This window comes from Colias eurytheme, chromosome 29 (genome assembly GCF_061535395.1).
Source record: "Colias eurytheme isolate Ceu_HAF_F1 chromosome 29, ilColEury1 Martin Lab GWU primary, whole genome shotgun sequence".
Taxonomy (NCBI): Eukaryota; Metazoa; Arthropoda; class Insecta; order Lepidoptera; family Pieridae; genus Colias; species Colias eurytheme.
The window spans coordinates 5,257,409-5,279,215 of NC_143008.1; the positions used below are offsets into that span (position 1 = coordinate 5,257,409).

Consider the following 21,807-nt stretch of genomic DNA (forward strand, 5'->3'; position numbering starts at 1 on the left):
CCATTAACTTTGACAATGGACAATCAACTCTATATCTATAGATGCAGCGCTCAATTTCAATCAACACGCTTTTAATAATCCTGATAAGGGTTGACCAATCACAAAGACCTGCCTCTGCCCCCGCGTTTCATATATATTCGTAGTATAAAGGGGGTAGTATCGCATATACGTCAGTTCTTTTATATTGGTCTGCATTCCAAGCTTGATTTTGAGTGTGTGGAAAGCTCAGTACGCCTCCGGACTCCGAGGAGGACGGAAGTCTCCATAGTATTGTTATACATATCTTTATGTTGAGATGTCCTGAACATTATAATTAGGGTAAGACTTTTTTTGTATTTTTATTATTAATAGAAGGATTATTAGCCTATAGGTAATGACATACATATTTTAGCAAATATATAATTTGGTGTTGATTTTCATCAGATTTATTACATTTTAATAAGTCCTTAATACTTTTTGGTTTAATATTAGATACTTTACGTGCAATCAACCATTTGAAGTTTACTCAAAATAAATCTAACTAGGAAATAATTTGATTTTTATGTAGTGTATATAAAATTTCGTTGATTTTATTTAAAGATTTAATATATTTTAATAAGTGCTAAATATTTTTGCACGCCTCATAAGCGAAGCGTTGAGGTGGGTACTACTGTCGCTTCGCGCAAAACATCTGATTTTTCAAACTTAAAATGTCTTTATGTATCATACATTGCACTTGTAAGATAATACATACACACACATATTAAGAAAAAACACTATTTTTAACGTTCATGATATTTTTGATGTCATTTTTGTTATTTAAACTAGTTAAAAACAGTTTAAAAAAGTTCTGTCTTGACGTCCGTGTGTCTGTATGTGCGGAGGATTTTCTTGTTAACACGATAGCGACCGAAATACTTTACTAATCGAGTCTTTTTTTTTCTCTTACGCTTGAGTAAGCTCAGGAATAGAACCCTTTCATTTTTCAGGGTCTGATTCGATGTGGTTTAATTGTTATTAAATAAACAATTAACATAATAATTAATAAATAATTATTAAAAAAATTATGAGGCGTGCACTTTTGGATTTTCCAAATTATTTACGTTTTCTCTACATAAAAACCATCCTCGTACTTCAAGGAATATAATAAAAAAAGAATTATCGAAATCGGTCCGCCCGTTCACGCGTGATGCCGTGTCCAAGGAAAATGGGTTTCATTTTTTTATATAACTTGATCGTAACACTTCAAATAAATAAATAAATCCTATATTTGCATGAACATCGTATTTTAGGTTGTTATAACTTACAATATTATAATATTACAGCATGTTTAGCTGTTATTTAACAGTGTGCAAATTATTTTATTACATATCTATAATCAAAGTGTCTAATTCATTTGTCATTCATTCACATTATTCATTAAATAATAAAAATTTCAAAATTTATTATAACATACATTATAAAATTGAGTCACAAATAGACAATTCCATCATGAGTCCAAGAATGAAGCGAATGATACATTAGAATAGACTCAACTGGTACCATTGCAATCAAAATATCTCACACATTATTTTTCATATTATTCAAAATTCTGAGATAACAAACCCAAATACAAATACAGTGAAAATAAGATCCTCGTTGTTTCTTAAAGTCGGTTGAAAAGCATTAAAAAAAAATTTAAATTAACTTAATATAGAATACGCCTTAACTTAAAGAACACGTCTAAAAATAAAACATTTTTAATAAAACCGCGGAGCACTCTTTGCTTAACAATAACTTTATCCAAAATGAATTGCCATCTTTGATAAAATAGATACTTGTCTCCAGAGCACTTTGAAAGGGCTCATTAGACTTCAGATTGTTCCGGCGGCCATTTTGAATTGCTCTAAACGTCTTTTATTTTAATTACAGCAATCAAATACGAAATTTCTCAGTGTTGTTACGATTTAATTGTCTTACGATTTATAAAATTAAAAGGATTTGAATTTTGAATACGGTTTTGGAGGTTTTTTTAATAAGACGGTTATGGTTGGAGTTTATATTTGCGTGTTAATTTTATTAATAACTAGCAGTCCGCCCCGGCTTCGCCCGTGGTACATATTAACGTTTTCTCTACGTAAGAACCATCCTCGTACTTCAAGGAATATAATAAAAAAAGAATTATCGAAATCGGTTCAGCCGTTCTCGAGTTATGCGCTTACCAACACATTTTGCGATTCATTTTTATATATAAGACTAGCGGTCTGCCCCGGCTTCGCCCGTGGTACATGTTTACGTTTTCTCTACATAAGAACCATCCTCGTACTTCAAGGAATATAATAAAAAAAGAATTATCGAAATCGGTTCAGCCGTTCTCAATTTATGCGCTTACCAACACATTTTGCGATTCATTTTTATATTATAGATAAGAAGATAATAGGCACATGTAAATCAAAATTAAACGAGTAACCATTTCATTGATCTGATCTTTAATAGCGAAAAAAAAAGTTTGTGTGCTGACTTATTTTACTTCTACTTATTTTGTTTTAGTCTATACATCTATACAAATATTATAAAGAGGAAAGGTTTGATTTTTTGTTTGTTTGTTTGTTTGTATGAATTGAATAGGCTCCGAAACTACTTGGCAGATTTGAAAAATTCTTTCACTGTTGGAAAGCTACATCATTTCTGAGTGACATAGGCTAGGTTTTATCCCGGAAATCCCACGGGAACGGGAACTATGCGGGTTTTTTTTTGAAAACGCGGGCGAAGCCGCAGGCGGAAAGCTAGTTATAAATAAAAACGAGTCAACATTTCTTTCATGTATATTGTATATACCTACTAGTTAAACTTAATAAATTGTAGATATATCTAGCGACTGTCTTCACAGACAGCAGGCTCTATATCTTGTAAAACTTTATAGACTTACTAGCGGCCCGCCCCGGCTTCGCCCGTGGTACATATGAAAAATAGATGTTGGCCGATTCTCAGACTTACCCGATATGCACAGAAAATTTCATGAGAATCGGTCCACCCGTTTCGGAGGAGTATGCAGACTAACATTGTGACACGAGAATTTTATATATAAGATTATTAAAGATATCATATTACCACAGTACAATGGGCGCAGCATCAGACGGGTTCGCGGGCTGGCGCGGCCGCATCGCCGCGATGCGCGAGTCCCGCAAGTTGGTCCTCGTGATCGTGGCTATTGCTCTCCTGCTGGATAACATGCTGCTGACTACTGTTGGTGAGTATTACTATTGAAACTATGTAAAAATCCTATCTTATTATTTGTTTTTTATTATTTACTAACCTTACTCTTTAACCATTTTATCTATTAAAAAAACGCACCTGAATCTGATGCTTTTTTTTTAAATCTAAACATACATAAAGTAAAACAGACAGTGAGAAGCGATTTTTATATGAAAATTTTAAGGAAGTTCAGAAGACAGCAATATTATGATTTTTTTTTATTTGTACTGACAATACAAGAAAAACGCTTCCCACTGTCGGCCCCTATGTTTACTACGCAACAGATTCTGATGCAGGTAATTTAATATGTAGATAGAGTGATTAAAGAGAAATGCTATGGCATTAATCCTAACACGCATAATGCACTGCATTGCATTTTTTTTGCGATTTTATTATGAGTCATGGTTTAAAAAATGATTAATTATACATACTGGACGATAAAAACCCATGGAGGGTTGTCGCGAAAAAACCACAGGACAGTTCTTTGGCATGTTATTATAATATATGATGTTACATAAGTATTTTGTAAAATTGTAAAACTGACATGATTTAAAAGAGCAACTATGGAGTTTCTTGCCGGTTCTTCTCCGTAGATACTGCTTTCCGAATCGGTGGTAAATTTTAAAATATGTAATGACGATTCAAAAGTGCTTCTATAAGAAGTCTAATTGAATAAATGAATGTTTGAGTTTGAGTTTACTTTTATACATACATTCTATAAACTAAACTCGAAAAACATAACCCTACTTCAGTCGTAATCGGTTAATATGCTTCACAAATGACGTCACAAACCCAGAGAAGTTACCGTAGCTTATCTTAATGTGCTACGATCATTTGCTACGATCTGCTACGAGGTGCTACGAGATGCTACGATGATTTACAAGTTGCTAGTGTAACTAATGTTATAACATTACATATATCACTACTGCTACATAATATGACTGTCTCTATGTATGCTTAGATTTTTAAAACTGCCAAACCGATTTTGATGCAATTTTTTAATAGAAAGAGTGGTTGTTGATAAAGTTTTAGTAATAATTTGTTAGGTCAAACTAGTTGGAAAGCTAGTGTGTAATGTAAAATTATTTTAATTTTAATACATTTCAAACAGATGCCAAATAAATGTTTATTTCTACCTTCACTGTAACTTAGCTCATTCAGAATATTCAAAATTTTAAATGGTACCAAAATTTCTAAATAGCGGTCTCTAAGTCTGAAATTTTTTTTATATTTTCAATCATCGCTGTTATTCTATTGAAAAATTTCTTTCAAATTTTGGATTAAGAAATAATAAAATTAATAAGTGCCTAAAATAATAATGACCTAGGCATTCCCCAGTACATTATTCCTTAACACTCTTATTTTATCAGCTACTCCATATTAAATAGAAACGGCGGGAGAAAAATCGAAGAGCACAGATACATAATTCATGGAGCACTTATTAGATTGGCCGCCATCTTACCTTTGTTTATCTGTGGAGCGTAAATGTTTCCCGCGCTTGATCAATTGTCAATTGTCATTACAGATTGTTTTAAATGTTGTCTTAATTTTTTATACAGGGTGTCCCACTATTGGTATACTAAGCGCGAAGGGACTTGTAGTTTTGCATACACTGATCACGTAAAAAATACTTAAACAACAAAATTACATCAACAAAATTTTGCTAAATTTTTCCTGAAAATCCATGTTTTCTTCTCTAGCTTCGCGCAGCCGGCATATACCGCTTCGATAATATTGTGAGCATTTTGTCTATGAAAACATAATCTTAAACGATAGGTCACGTGCTGGTAGCAAAGCTGGGCGGGTTGCTTGTTATGGGTATACATATAGAGTTTTAAGAATTCATCTATTTGAAAAAAAATAAAGAAGTTTCACTTCAAAAACTGCGTCTGGAATTTTATAAATATTTTTTACGTACTCAGCGTATGTAAAACTATAACCTCCTTTGAGCTTAGTATACCAACAGTGGGATACTCTGTATAGATAAAAAATAAAAAAGCACGATATAGTGATAGAATCAACTAATTTGTCTCACTCTGTCTCAGGCTGTATCTCATAACCGTGATAGCTAGAAAGCTGAAATTTTCACAAATGATGTATTTCCGTTGCCGCTATTAAAAAATATTAAAGGGGGTCCCCATAGAATAAGTGCTTTTCTATTATAGGTGATAGTACGGAACCCTTCGTGCGCGAGTCCGTCTCGCACTTGGCTGGTTTAATAAGTATTTATTTAATACCTACTCAATAATGTAAAACTGAAGTTTTTTTGTTTTAAACAATCTTTTTATTGGCTTATCTTAGGAATTAGCTACTGGACTGAAAAAAATAGGCGCGTTGAGAGTAAAATTTTAACGTCACGTCATGGCAATACCGTCACATCATGGAGTAAGGCGACGATTTTGATATCTTTGAATATTGCCAAAGAAGTTTCACTTCTGACACGTGAGCTCAGCACACACGCTCTTTTTTATTTATAAATCGATGGTACCGAACATTTCACAGTATAATGTCAAACTCCTTTTAATAAAGTTCTAAAATGATTGCATTTTTTATTTATTTTACATTATTATTTTTGTATTTACGAAAATATGACTTTGTACCTAAGGGACTTATTAATTTTCACAACTTGTTCGTAAGTCGAAGAGTTTTTGCATTTACTTCAAAATGTTTCGTTCTCAAAGGAAAAGTATTTTCAAGAGTTTCAACAAACGAAAGTTCAAGTAGCTTATATTTTAACTATTTAGTATTGTCTGGTGGTCAAAATTCACTTTTTAACTGATTAAAATAGTTAATAAGGTTTTAGATACGACTGTATTTCTCTATGTATTTTCCCCTATGTTTCTAACTTAAATAAGTCTATATAATTATATAAAACTCAAAGGTGACTGATATAGTGATCTATCAATCGCACAGCCCAAACCACTGGACGGATCGGGCAGAAATTTGGCATGCAGGTAGATGTTAGGACGGAGGCGTCCCCTAAGAAAGGATTTTGATCAATTCTACCCCCAAGGGGATAAAATACGGGATGAAAATTTGTATCATGTTTATTTATCTTTTCCACGCAGGCGAAGCTGCGGGCAACAGCTAGTTATTTAATATAATATACATACATGAAATTCTAACAACTAAAGCGAAGCAAGTGCATATTACTAGTATTTCTAAAATAACTAGTACTCCAACTGTGGCCGGAAGCGAGGCAATTTACTGAGCGGCGAGATCAAAGTGGAACTCACTTAAACGCCTCATCAAAGGACGCTGCTAGTGATGTGCTGCGATGTCGATAAATATTTTTTATTTTTGGTTGAACTTTGAAGCAATAAATATATTTTCCTCAATTTACTTTAAGCTCAATTCATTTACACTCGACGACTAGGTCATTCAACACTTTAATTGGTGAAGGAAAACATCGTGAGGAAACCAGCCAACCTTTGGCCAGGTCTACATTGATTGTAATGGAACAAAATATAGGTTGATGGCAACAATCATAATATATATTCGTTATTTCATATGAATTTGTTTTTAAATCACGTTTTATGCACTTGCTGAATAAATACCCTTATAACATAAAAATAACTAATTTTTAGTTAATCAAAACGTCACAGAAGAAAACAGAACAAAATAAATACGTTCTATATTGATAATCCAGTATAAATTATATCGATAAAGCGTACGCGGCACAACACTACGCTGATGAAGTTAGAGCGTGTCGCAAATGAAATTGCCTCTAGTTTTCACTGCTATTACAACTCCAATCAAATTTCGTAGACTTGATATTCGCGCAATCTTGATTCTTGTTAAGTTAGTTAGATTTTTTCGTGTTTGTTTATGAAGTTCTATTAATAGATACATCGTTTATTTTAATATAACTGCTAAATAAGAGACCTAATTAAAATTAAAATAATCATTCAAACACATGTTAGGTATATCAATGTTCGGTTGGAGTGTAGCCTTGGGGGCGCTATGGAAAAAAGACCATAATTTTGAAATTTTTTTTTAGTCAGTATAACATCTATTTTTTATGGTTTTATCGGCAAGAATAGCCTAAAATAAACCCTTTTTATTCTTTGTATTTTTTCTCTAAGGTTGATAGTTTTCGAGAAACTTACTGTAGAACATTTTTTATTCAGATTTTCTATATTTAAAATCTGAGATCATAAGGGGCAGAGTTGTTATGAGTCGCTAAGGTACGGCGAAAGACATTAATTAATGGTCAATTTTTGTTCTATTCTTTAAAGTTTTTGAAAAGTGAGTGTGTACCTATAGAAAAAAGAGCATAATATCTAATTAGTATATTTTAAAACAAAGAAATATAACTTATTTTATTCTAACATATACCTACTGTTTATACCTACGGTGGACTTATCCATAAGAACGAATCTCTTCCAACCAACTTTTAGGTACCTACAAATTGTATTCATTTCCATACTTATATAATTGGCACCTGTTTAAAACCTATAAAGTAAACATTGATACCACTACACTTTGAACGGGTCAAAATATGGCATAGGTTTCAATTCGTATAAATTAAAATTAAAAAATATCTCTCAAATTTCTTAACTCAATTTAATATTTATATCACAAGAAAGAAAATCTTTAGCAGCTCTCAAAATCCACTTTTGCTTATATTAATAATATAAAATATGAATACAAATTGCTCCGAATCTACCCTTTACAATATTTTCATAGAAATCGCTCAATTTCGTGCGAAATTTCATTACGCTTTCAATGGTGTCGAGTGAGCGTGTCGATGACAGCTAGTGATGTGCTTTGTATCGATAAATTGGGTTTGGTGTATTTTCGCTGGGATATCGATAAATTGGGTGAAATTTAGCTTTAAAATTAAAAGTTAGTTAAATACTAATTTTATCTAGCTTACTGCTTAACTGGTAAACGAACACCTTAAGATATCACCTTAAAAGGTTAAACATATTTCGATGAAATTTTGAATGAGACAGTTATACCATTTACATAAAGTTATTTTATACTTTTATACCTACTGTTTATACCTACGGTGGACTTATCCATAAGAACGAAGCTCTTCCAACCAACTTTTAGGTACCTACAAATTGTATTTATTTCGATACTTATATTATTGGCACCTGTTTAAAACCTATAAAGTTAACATTGATACCGATGAAATTTTGAATGAGACAGTTATACCATTTACATAAAGTGAAAATTCTAATGTATAAAACAATTTTTAAAATCGTATATATCGTAATCGTACAATAGTCATTTTAAAATAGTAAAAAAAAAAACGTTATCATCACTACATAGTATAAAACAAAGTCGCTTTCCCTGTCCCTATGTCCCTATGTCCCTATGTCCCTTTGTACGCTTAAATCTTTAAAACTACGCAACGGATTTTGATGCGGTTTTTTTTAATAGATAGAGTAATTCAAGAGGAAGGTTTATATGTATAATAACATCCATTAAATAGTGGAAAAGTACTGTTATTTTCGAGATTTCTAATGTGATGTAGTAAAAAATTACATTTTTTCCGCTTACATTGCAAACGCTGGCTGAACCCTACGAGTTTTATCAAAATAATGTACTAAGTATTATACACATTGAAAAGGTCTACAGAAAAGTCCGCGATGGTATATGTCTATCTCTTATGGATAACCCACAATAACTTTTTTTTGTCATTTACTTTTTACGACAAATAATGGCTAATTTTCGAAGCGATTTTAACCAATACGGCATTAATCCTTAACCAATTAAATACCTTGAATACATTGTTCATTTAATATAGATGTATATGGATGGCCCTTTACACCGTATGATTTAAGTGAATATTTTCGAAGATATTACTTACAGATTTAAAAATTGCGGGACGTAGCGATTGCGGCGGTACCGGCCGGCCGCCCGGCTATATATCTTATACCCGTGCGAAGCCGGAGCGGGCCGCTATGTTTTTAATTTTTATATATGTATATGTACAACGTTCACAGTTTTTCTGTAGTGTATTTAGTATCAGCGTTGCACCCGTGCGAAGCCGGGGCGGGTCGCTAGTAAAATTATAATTTGGTCTATCAAAATAATAAAAACCTACATGAAATAAAACAAAATACGTAATATAACTTCTTATATTTAATTTTTTAAAGTGAAACTTTTATTACATCGTCTCAAACTTTTTGGTCTGTGTAGCGCATGTCGCATGTATCGCGGCTGCCGAGTAGGTATACCTACTCGGCAGCCGACCGTCACGCGACATGCGCTACACAAAGCAGTGTTCGGAACCGTTCGAACAGTTTCACTTTTACCGTGGTTTCATTAAACCACACAACTTTTTTAATTTAGATTATTTCAATTTAAACAATTAAAACCTACACCCATTTTAACCATTTAATATAAATAAACATATCCTAGAAACATCAGCAATCTAGGTCACATTGCAGATTTCTAACTAAAGCACTAAAACTATCTCAAGTCTCAACACATTAACACTAAGTACAGAATGTATACTATCTAAGTATGTTAGGATTCAAGTAAGTACTAACATCAAACGATGTGTCTCGGCTATCTTTAAGCGCATCACACACGGTGAAGATACTATAATATTTTATCGATACGGTAATATTTTATATTATAGTATCTTAAGGTATCCGGTATCAGCGTTCTGACCATCATTTTTCTTTTTGTCATTGCGTACTAAGACCCCTGTAGAACCGCCATCCTGTTACTACTGACCAGAAATTTTGTGAGCCATTTGTAACATCATTAACGATGTGTCTCGGCTATCTTTAAAGCGCGTCTCACACGGTGAAGATACTATAATATTTTATCTTAAGATACGGTTATATTTTATATTATAGTATCTTAAGGTATCCGGTATCAGCGTTCTGACCATCATATTTCATATTGGCATTGAAAATGAAATGGAATGAAAATACGTTTATCATGGATACAAAATTAACGATTATAGATTGCATCATTAACTTAAATTACTACAGAACCCTGCAACATTTACGCTATTATTCCTCAGTGCCCATCATCCCGGAGTTCCTATACGACATACAGCACCCGGACGCGCCGCTCTCCGTCGCTATCGAGGACCTGACCACCCCGCCGCCAGCGCCGACTCCCTACTGTCCCTGTATGAATGTTACTGGCTTGCCGATTGAAAATGTTACTCGTGGTAAGTAGTCATTTTTAGATTTAATTTCTAAGTAGGAACTATTAAAGTAGATTTGTGGTAAAAATAATACTAATAATTTTACTAATAATAATACTTTTGACAGTATCGGTAATAGGCTAATGGGTCTATATGATGATACCTCATTAGCCGGTTTGCCAGGCTTATGTATCATCTGAATGTTTGATAATTTCCAGAGATTAGGAAAATGTTGAACCCTTATTATTCCATTATAAAGGATGGTCAGGAATACTATAACCTTACGGGGCATCTGCTTTAAAATTTCCTTGGTTATAAGATCTATACCAGGCGCTTTTTTATCTTTAAGATCTTTTATCTTCCTCCATACTTCGGCGGTAGTTACTGGTTTTGGTGGGAGAGACATTTGCATATCCTCTTTAAGGGCATTAATGATTTCATCGTCGTGTCCAGTGAATGTCTCTTTGTTGGGACGGAAAACTTTTCTAGATGTTCGGCAAAGCAGGTTGCTTTTTCCTCTGGTGTCCTCGCCCAGCCTTGCGTTCCTTTTATTGGTGGTTTAGCATTCTGTGGACGATCATAATTTTTTGTAAACTTCCAGAGCGAGTAATTCGTCGAGGCATTTGCAGTCAGCGATTGGAGTTGTGTTTCGAGAGTTTTATTTCGCCAATTATGAAGCATATCTTTCAGTTTTCTTGCCTCTCTGTTGAATTTTGTTTTATCTGTACTCAACCTGCTGTCGTGCCAGATGCGCCTTGCTCTTCTTTTATTTACTATAGCCCTTTTTATATCGCGAGGATAATTATCAGGTATTTTTAAAGTCCTACTTTCTAGAGTGTTTAGGATACAGGCTTTTTGAATAAGCGATGTTACATATTTTGTGGATTCTTCTATGTCATCGGGTGTCTTCAGGGAAACTTTTAGGTCAATATTATTATTCAGATATTCTCTAACGGAATCCCAATCTGTAGATTTATTATGAAGTGTCTTTATGTTTTCTTCTTCTATTAGTAAGGTGCTAGCTGTTAGTAGAACTGGAGTGTGATCAGAAGAACCATCGTAGCAAGATTCTATTTTAAAGTAATATGTTGACATACCCTTTGCAATGAAAAAGTCGAGTAGATCCGGGATTTTATTCTTATCTGAAGGCCAATACGTTGGCTCGCAAGTAGTAATGACACGCATGTTATTATTGTCTATACAAGTTTTTAGTTGCCTGCCCCTTGTAGTTGTTAACCGTGATCCCCAGTGAGTGTTCTTCGCATTCCAATCGCCTCCTGTAATAAAGCGACTTCCTAGACTGCTGAAGAATTCGGAGAACATTTCACAGCTAATTTTATGTTTTGGAGGGCAATAGACCGCCGAGACTTTGATATAGCCGGTCCTATCTTCTATAGCTATTGTAGTAGCTTGGATGTAGTCGGTTTTAAATTCTGGTAAGATATGATGTTTAACTGTCTTTCTCACAATAATTGCAGACCCAGCGTGGCCAGTTCCGTCTGGGTGGAGTGTTACATAGCATTGATATTTATTAAATTTTATGTTTGAAGCTGAGGTACAGTGTGCTTCAGATACCAGCAATAAGTCTAAGTTATGTTCGTTAAGAATCAGTTCGATTTCATTTCTATTAGGCGCTAAACCATTTGTGTTCCAGGTGGCTAGCTTCAGAGCTGTCATTTTGACATTTTGTCGACTAGCTTTGTTATGAGTACAATTAGATTACTCATTTGTTGTAAGATTTGATCGAACTTTTCGTTTTGTTTTATAACTATTTGTTCAAGTAGAGAGTTATCTGCTTGTTTTGTTTCAGTCTTCTGTTCATTATTCTTCTGTCTTAGTATATCTGAGTAGAGAGTATATTTCTTCGGATTTTTCGTTTCTCTATTAGTGTTATTATGATCTATGATTATATTATTTTCAGATGGAGTTTTAAAATCTTTTTTGTAATTCGAGTTTAGTTTGTTATTGGTTCTTCTGGCAAGGATCTCTTTGTAGATTTCACATCCTTTATAATTAGCTGGATGTGGTCCGTTGCAGAGAGCGCACGTTGCCAGCATATTTCTATCGTGTTTTTTACACTCGGATGTTTTGTGTGGTTCTCCACATTTAACACACCTGTACGGGCGCATGCAGTAATTTTTAGAGTGTCCGTATTGCTGGCATCTGTGACACTGTACAATCGATCGTCTTTTCCTTGGGTCTTCTATAACAACGGACTGGTGATATATAAATTTTAACTCTTTAACAATTTTATTATTAGGTCCAGGAGCAATGTTTACGAAAAATGTTGAGGTTGGTTTTTTTCAGGTCCATATTTTGCATTAATTATCTCGCCTACAACTGTGTTTCCAGTAGATTCTATTTCCTCTTTAATAGCAATAATTGGTGTTGTGGGATGTAAATTTCGAATGACTACTCTAAAGTTTCTTTGATCTTTTCTATTAAAAGTATGACCAATTATTCCATTTTCTCTTATTAGTGTTATTATTTTTTTATAAATTTCAACATTTATGCAGTTAATTCTTAACTGATTTCTGCTAATATTTTTAAGAGAAAATTGATTTTTTTCAGCAACACTTTCAAGGAGTTCTGTTAATCGATTAACATCATCAATTCCGTACAGTATAATAGGTGGTGGTTTGCTGGGTTTCCTGTAATTATTGTCTGAATCATTTTCTTCTGCCAAATCCAGGGGGAGAACACTGAATCGGTTAGATGTCTTAATTTCTGGGGATGGTGAATTTGATAGCTTTTTTCTTTTAGGGTTACGTGCTTGAGGTATTCTTTGCCAGGGTGGTGGTAATATTGTTTCTGTGTTTTCCACTGGATAATTTTGTTCAACACTTAAGTTATCATCAAGAGGCAGATTCTGATTAGTTAAGTCAATTGGTTGTTTTGCAATAGGCACATTACCTACTGAGTTACTGCGTGGTCTCTGAATAAAAAGGCTCGGATGAAAAGCCTGTTGCACGAGTTTCTTGTTACCAGTAGCATTTGCTGTCGCAGGAACCTGGTGGCCCATTCCTGTGCAGTTATCAATCAAAGGTGCTGGCAAAATTGTGCCCCCCCCAGAATACGAGGGGCTGCCCGAGGATTGCTCGGGGAGGGATTCTCCGGAAGTACCGGTACCCTCCTGGGGTAGTTTGTTTTTTAATTTTGCCTCCATCTTCCTTCTCGCCTCTCCACTAAGTTTGCAGAATGCCTGCCGGTAAGTCCCGCCAGCCACTATCTTGTACTGGGCCCTTTTGGCGCACGTCGTCCTTATCGTCCCCAGCCAAGTACTGAGAGCACTGCTCACATACCACTCTAAGGAGTATTTATTTCAGCTCTCCAACCTAGGTTTTTATAACGGAGTTAACCTTCTCGTCTTCGTAGAGCTTAATAAAATATTTTTGCAGTTAACATCACGGCTGAAAAGGAAGTCCGTCATCAAGAACTGATCCATGAGACGGTAGCTGTCGGAGTGATGTTCGCGAGCAAAGCCATAGTGCAGCTCATAGCTAACCCCTTCGTTGGTCCTCTGACACATAAGTAAGAGAATTTATTATATATGTCCGCTATATTTTATTCATTATTTATTTAAAATTGCTCTTAGAATCACTACATAGCATAAACCAATGTCGCTTTCTCTGTCCCTAATATGTATGCTTAAATCTTTAAAACTACGCAACGAATTATGATGCGTTTTTTAATAGATAGAGTGATTCAAGAGGAAGCTTAAGAATATAATTTATTAAGTTTGACAAAGCGGGCGAAGCCGCGGGCGGAAAGCTAGTTATACTGTAAAACTTAACCTAAGAATACATTCTAACAATTTGTGTATCGTATGTAGATTTCTTCCAGACAATTTTTTATTGTTTTTTTGATTGTGTGTTTATCAATAAACTCTTCATAAACGGCTGGATCACTTTAAAGAAAATTAATGGGTTTTCTGGTAGATTCGAGAACGGTTTACATATACAATTTACACATGCGAGCAAAAGGTAGAAGTCAATGAAATTTTTATTTACAATATGAACGCGGGCGCAGTCGCGGGCAAAAGCTAGAAGTGAACGAAATTTATTTAAAAAAAAGAAATGAATACTTAATAATTTATTTTTTAGGATCGGCTACAGCGTACCCATGTTCACCGGTTTCATTCTGATGTTCCTTTCTACGATAAGTAAGTTGTTTTTTAGATTCTTATTTTGGAAATTTGGTTAATAAAAATGTCTCTATATTTTATTCTGTTTTAAACACTTTAACTTCCGTAATAGTTTTAATTCATAAAGTAAGGAAATAACATATAATATGGATAAATAACCAACTCAATAAATTCATTTCGTTCGTGTCGTTTTATACTAAATCGAGACATTTAGGTTCTACCAAGGATCAAACTAAGTCATTTCTGTTAACGATAGAGCAAAAAAAAAACAAAAAAAATGTTCAAAGACAGTAACAGTTACCAGTAACCACAAATAAAAAAAATAAAAAAAAATAATAATTTCTTTCAGTATTCGCGTTCGGTAGATCGTACAGCGTACTCTTCATAGCCAGAGCACTCCAAGGTATAGGGTCTTCGTGTTCTTCCGTATCTGGCATGGGTATGCTGGCGGAAAGATACCCGGATGACAAGGTAAATTTGTCCTTATTTCTTGCTAATTAGAGTTTTTTTACCTAAGTTTTTTACATATTGCTCGTGTATAGTCCTGTCTTTTTTTCACACAGGAATTATTACGGCTTTCATTATGGTACGGGGCCGTCTGTTTCCTCCTTCATACAAAGATACATGCCTCGTTAAATAAATTCACTTCCACCACTGAGTCTAAGAACGAGTTAGTAGAAAACATTGAGGTTACTCAATGGTAGAAAATGGCTTTTTAGTTGCTTTGTCAGTTTCACGCGAAAGTTGATAAATACATCTTGTGTTACATTTTATGTTTATTATTATTTATGTTCTCATATGTCTGTATAGTATAATAAAAGAGCGTTTTCTGGTCCTTATATTGTAAGTTTGTAATACTTACGTAATCATTAATTTTAGTTAGAAATGGTTTTTTGGTAGAATCATACCATACATAAGGATTTTTGTGACCTTATAAAACTATGAACGAGAAAATTTTCAGGGATCTGTAATTGACTAGTTTATTTTAACTATGCCACTTAATTTTCTTTAACCGTCTTAAAATCAACAAGCTAACTAAAAAACTTCACATATTACTGCTAGTTTATATTTCATCACTAATTCTACCTCCAGGAACGTGGTAACGCGATGGGTATAGCCCTCGGAGGGTTGGCGCTGGGAGTCCTCATCGGTCCACCCTTTGGAGGCCTGATGTATGAGTTCGTGGGAAAAACTGCACCCTTCTTGATGCTGTCTGCTCTCGCGCTGGGTGATGGATGTGAGTGGCAATTTATACCACATGAGTAGATAAAATGTACAGAAAAAGCTTCATGCAATGTGGTTTTATTTGTATAGTAACTTCTTGATAATATATAATTATTCTTTAGCCGTATTGAGTAATTTTAAGTACCTAGATGAAATCACGTTACCGACATGTTGTTGTTCATACTTTGTTGAAATTTCAACACTCAAAATTCTGAGATATGAGCATCGAGTTTTAAGTTTTCACATCTCAAAATGGTGGTCCAAAAAGTTGGAATTTATTTTTATTTTCCGACAGTTGCCGGGGTAAATTTGGTCATTTGATTTTGTACGTCATCTGTGTCATACTACATATTTCAATACTGCCTTTAATCCATTATTCCGCAACGCCGTACAAAAATCATGGAAACAAGGGTAAAAATCTGTACCTGTACTTTCGAATTCTCATCTGCACTCAGGTGGACAGCTTACAAGTGACGTCATAGTGCTGAATCTTATTATTTTATGCTCTTATATCGTTCTAGATAGTTCACCTGGTGGTTTAAATGACCCATAATTTATTCAACATGGGCCTGTAGAATAAATTATGGGTAAAAGTAAGCAGTCATAAGAACTGTCATATCGACAGTCATAAGAACTGTCAATCGACAGTTAAATAATAAATTACACTATTAACTACTTGACCGACGTCAACTTATATGGAAATCTTATAATAATTTAATTTCTTTACTGTTTTCCAGTACTGCAGCTCATGATTCTCCAGCCTGGAGTCGTACGACAGGAGAGCGAACCACCATCTTTGAAGGCACTCGTCACGGATCCCTACATCCTTGTTGCTGCCGGTAATTATTATACACACACACTCTTTCTTATAAAGACGTACACACACACACACACACCAAAAATAGCTTCGCTACGAAATAAAAGAAAGAAACACCAACCACATTTTCGTATTTATCACACTAGAGATTTTACAATTATGATCTGGATTACCTACACATACTTTATACCCTAGATATTTCGGTTTCCAGTTAGGTAGTTTTCCATTTATTATTATTGCCCCAGGAGAAAAAATCCCTTATTTTTATTGCTTATATGTTATATTTTTGCACGCCTCATAATGCGAAGCGTTTGAGGTTGTGCTCTGCTCTGAACACGTCGAAGTCAAGCAATTTTCTGGCCTTAAAATGATTCAATAATGTTGTTTTACTTTCAGGCGCAATAACATTCGCAAACGTGGGTATAGCGATGCTGGAACCGAGCCTGCCCATCTGGATGGCGGACACGATGGAGGCGCGTCGCTGGCAGCAGGGCGTCGCCTTCCTGCCCGCTAGTATATGCTATCTGATTGGTGAGGGATAAACAAACACAAAAAAAGATACAAAAAATGTGTGGTATTTCATTGGGAAGGAAAAAAAATTGAATACAACAAAAATTAAGACACTTCTTAAAAAACTAAAAAATAATCCATTGGGGCAATAAAACTCGCGAAGGAAGCGATTGCATCTTAAAAAAAATCAATTAAAAAAAGAGCGTGTTAGCACACGTGTCAGATGTGAAACTTCTTTGGCAAAATTTAAAGATACCAAAATCGTCGCCTTACTATATGACGTGACGGTATTCCTATGACGCGATCTTCAAATTTTACTCTCAACGCGCTTAAAGAAGTTTTACTTTCTATAAATAAAATATTTTGTCTTTTTATTATTTCAAATGAAATAAAAGCTAAACGGAACATATCCAAAAGATGCCCAATAATTTAAATCTCTTCTATCGTATTTTTATTAATGGGTAAAAAAATATATTTTAAATAAAATTTTATAAAGAATAGAAAAAATTCGATCACGAGGCGGGACTCGAACCCGCATCCTTTCACGCCAATCCGGGGCGGATGCCTGACCAATTTATATTTTTAAAGCACTAGCGGTCCGCCCCGGCTTCGCCCGTGGTACATATTTCGCAATAAAAGGTAGCCTGTGTAAAGAACACAGGTTATAACATCGGTTATAAAGATTGTCTGTGCCAAATTTCATCAAAATCGGTTGAGAGGTTTAAGCGGGAAAGCGTAACAGACAGACAGAGTTACTTTCGAATTTATAATATTAGTAGGGATTTGAATGCCATAAAAACAAAAATATCAAATTTTAAAGAACAATTTGTAAGTTCTTTAATAGTTTTTGAGTTCAATTCGTTCAAACAGACACAAAGGGGGAGTTTATTCTGAAACAGTAGTATATTTATAAAAATAAAAATAAATAAAAAAGCCTTTTATTTCCATACAACCTTACAATTTGTGTTAGTGAATTTTATCTGAAATGTGAAGTTTTACAACCATTTATTATTAAAAGTATATTTATTAAAAATTTTCAAATATGAATCAAAGTAAACGCAGCATTTTACGCAGATGTAGTAGGAACATAGGAAATAGGATTGAGTGTTGTAACAAATAATCGATTTTTTGGTTCAGATTAATACCTTATTTTACAGGAACAAATCTATTCGGACCTCTTGGACACAAAATGGGACGCTGGCTTGCTGCTTGCTCAGGACTCATCATTATTGGTTTTTGCCTTATATTGGTAAGATTTTCTTTGGTATTAAAAAAAAAAAAAAAAATTAATTAATTATACATGTTTAAAATTTACCGAGCGAATGCTCATTCTAACCCCACTATGTCAAATTATTTTGGTGTAAACAGGCGAAGAGCATTCTTTCGTTGTTCTTCGTTCGCGTTCGTTCGAAAAGCGTTCTGTTAAGTTGTTGCGTAAATGTTTAAAAAAAACACAATTATAATAATAATTTATTTATTTCACTGATTTACACGATACACAATACAACTTTTAATTCACTATATAATTCACACACAGAAATAGCACTTTATAAAATAGGGATTCGTCTCCTGCACCCCGCGCGGTACTAGTACTTCTCTCAAGCTAAGCCGGTAGATCTGATCCTTCCGTAGCTTAGGTGGTTATGCGACCATTAAGAGAGAAGCCCGTAAACTAAAAAATCAAGGCATTATATGTATACATACAATATTGCTGACACCGCTATATAGGCCGGTGGGGTTTGGGGTGAACAGCAATATTGGACAGTGTATCAGTTCGAAAAGATTTTTTGCTATGTTCTAATGCTGAATAATATTGAATACGAGTTTTCGTTTACACTAAAAGATCACGAATTCATGAATTCTTGTTACCAAAATTATACTGTGAATAAACAGTATTTCCTTCATCCTTATTTCTATTTATTCCAGATCCCAATGGCACGCAAGCTAGAACACCTTATAATCCCGAACGCTGGTCTCGGCTTCGCTATAGGCATGGTTGATTCGTCCATGATGCCGGAACTTGGCTTCCTTGTCGACATCCGCCATGCTGCAGTGTACGGTTCAGTGTATGCGATTGGAGACACTGCTTTCTGTTTAGGATATGCTGTTGGTGAGTTTGTTTTCTGAAGTGAAACTTATTAGGCGCGTTGAGGTTCAAGGTCGTGTCTTGGAAATACCGTCACGTCATGGGGTAAGGTGATATTTTGGTATCTTTGAATCTTGCCAAAGAAGTTTCACTTCTGACACATGTACTCGGCACACATTTTTTTATCATTATCACAATCACTCTTGACTCTATAATATGATCATTATTGTTTTCATAATTATTAAAAACATTTTCAAAACATAATTCATTATACATCTTATATATAAAATTCTCGTGTCACAATGTTAGCCTGCATATTCCTCCGAAACGGGTGGACCGATTCTCATGAAATTTTCTGTGCATATCGGGTAAGTCTGAGAATCGGCCAACATCTATTTTTCATATGTACCACGGGCGAAGCCGGGGCGGACCGCTAGTAATATATATATGTACCTACTAGCTTCTATGCTACCAGCTACCCCAGTAGACGTTGTTCTGCTCTGTTTTAATTATAACTTTTTATCATCGTCATCATCATCCATACTAATATTATAAATGCGAAAGTAACTCTGTCTGTCTGTCTGTTACTCAATCACGCCTGAACTACTGAACCAATTTGCATGAAATTTGGTATAAATATATTTTGATACCCGAGAAAGGACATAGGATAGGTTTTATCCCGGAAATCCTACGGGAACGGGTTTTTCTCTGAAAACGCGGGCGAAGCCGCGGGCGGAAAGCTAGTTAACAATAAATATTATTATTTAAGTCATCGTCAATATTAAGACCACCTACTCTCATTTTTAATTACAATGAGGTTTGTCGAGTCAACCAAATGTGCGAAACACAGTTCTTCAAAATAACTCACAAGAAAATAAACGACTGTAAAAACAACAGCCATCTGTAGTTATGCTCTGAACCGTGTCTTTTGTTATATTATTCATAAAAGTAGGTATGTATTTTATTTTTTCATACATTATAATATCTCAAATCACCAACGTATCATCTTTTGAACAGGCCCAGCGTTTTCTGGAGCACTAGTGAACAGCATTGGCTTCGAATGGATGCTAGTGATCATTGCCATACTGAACTTTGCGTATGCACCACTTTTAGTGTTGCTACGCTCGCCACCGGCTAGAGACGAAAAACAGGTAACCCAGAATAGTAAAAAAGCGGTTTTTACAATAATAAGTCGATATATTTTCATATCACAATGTTAGTTACCTTTAAATTTTTTTGATGAGAAAATTCTTTAGGCGCGTTGAGAGTAAAATTTCAAGGACGCATTATGGCAATACCGTCACGTCGACGATATTGGTATCTTTAAATCTTCGCAAAGAAGTTTCACTTCTGACACATGTGCTCGGCACACACGCTCTTTTTATTGTTTTTTTTCGGTTTAATCTAAAGAAAGGGTTCATATCCATTTTTTCATAGCTTTTTAAGACTGGATTTACGAGTATATTTTTCTTTATTGTCATGCCATTGTTAAGAGGAGGCTCCCTTTCTCATTTCTGGCACTGAGAGACCGGTTACGGTACTAGACGCTAATACAGCCGTAATAAAGTTGAATATCGCGTGCGCTCTTTGATCGCGTTCGAGCTCGAAAAGTAAGTCTCAATCCTTATTTCGTTTATAACTAAAGTAATAATTGATCTAGAGAAAAAATATCTTGGCTCGATAGTAAACTCTATTTTCTTACTGTCAACATTTATTTTAGACATAAAGTCCAAGTAAATCTTTAAAAAAATGTATTAATCCTTAAAAAAGGCATAATTTTTGAATAAAAAATGAATCGAGCGAAAATGTTACAATTACGTAACTGTCTTGTACATCGAAAGAAAAAGAACCAATAAATCATATAATACTAAAGTTCCATTTTGATTGTATGTGTGCCTGTTTCAGAATATTAATGCAAATTCACATAAAATTTAGGGAGCCTCCTCTTAAACAATGGCAAAGAAATTATGCGTACCCAACGCTCATAAAAAATAACAGTAATTAATAATTTTTATTACAGAGTCTAATAATTAGCGACAAATCATCAGTTCGCTACGTGAGCTACCAAAACGAAGAAGACGAATAAACCGCCATCTTACCGCCGCCATTTTGTCACCCGCCCGATTTATTTTTAATCTATATATAAGAGGTATGAACGTTGCTTACTAGATTAATTATCTGTGGTAAATAAATATATTCATATTTAGTAGACGTCGAAGCGTTTTTGCGTGTTTATATTATATCAAATATTAATTATATTGTAGTAATATATACGAACAATATTTAACAGTAGCGTTTTGAAATATATTTCTCTAGACATGTTTAACGAAAATTTATCTAGATTTATGACCAATTTTCTGAATGTTACTTTAAATTTTGGCTGGAAATCTTTTACTATTTTCTATAACTATATTAGGCATAGAATAAATAATACTTATAGTGACATTTTCTAACCCCATTATTTATACTCTGTATACGTTTTAATTTTGCATTTGTGACTTTGACAATATATTTTTTTAATTTACATTTTAAAGACAATAAATATAATTTTTATATGTATATTATTAAGCTTGCCACTTGTTAATTTTGCACTATTGTTTCATAATTGCAGAATCAATGGACCAAAATAGCATGATTTATTTATATTTTTAATACATATTGCTATACTAGTAGATACTTTGAACAATAATATT

At 34.2% G+C, this 21,807-nt stretch overlaps 1 protein-coding gene across 1 annotated transcript; it reads left to right on the forward strand.

Moving 5' to 3' along the window:
- The first annotated feature begins 234 nt into the window (after nucleotides 1–234).
- Vmat (Vesicular monoamine transporter) lies at nucleotides 235–21,387 on the forward strand. Its single transcript, XM_090118066.1, has 13 exons — nucleotides 235–318; nucleotides 3,075–3,208; nucleotides 10,205–10,357; nucleotides 13,732–13,864; nucleotides 14,437–14,495; nucleotides 14,827–14,948; nucleotides 15,570–15,714; nucleotides 16,439–16,540; nucleotides 16,915–17,049; nucleotides 18,186–18,277; nucleotides 18,955–19,138; nucleotides 20,132–20,265; nucleotides 21,135–21,387. Exons 2-13 carry the CDS (start codon nucleotides 3,079–3,081, stop codon nucleotides 21,198–21,200), a joined length of 1,455 nt encoding a protein of 484 aa, XP_089974192.1. The 5' UTR covers nucleotides 235–318; nucleotides 3,075–3,078; the 3' UTR covers nucleotides 21,201–21,387.
- Nucleotides 21,388–21,807: the final 420 nt, after the last annotated feature.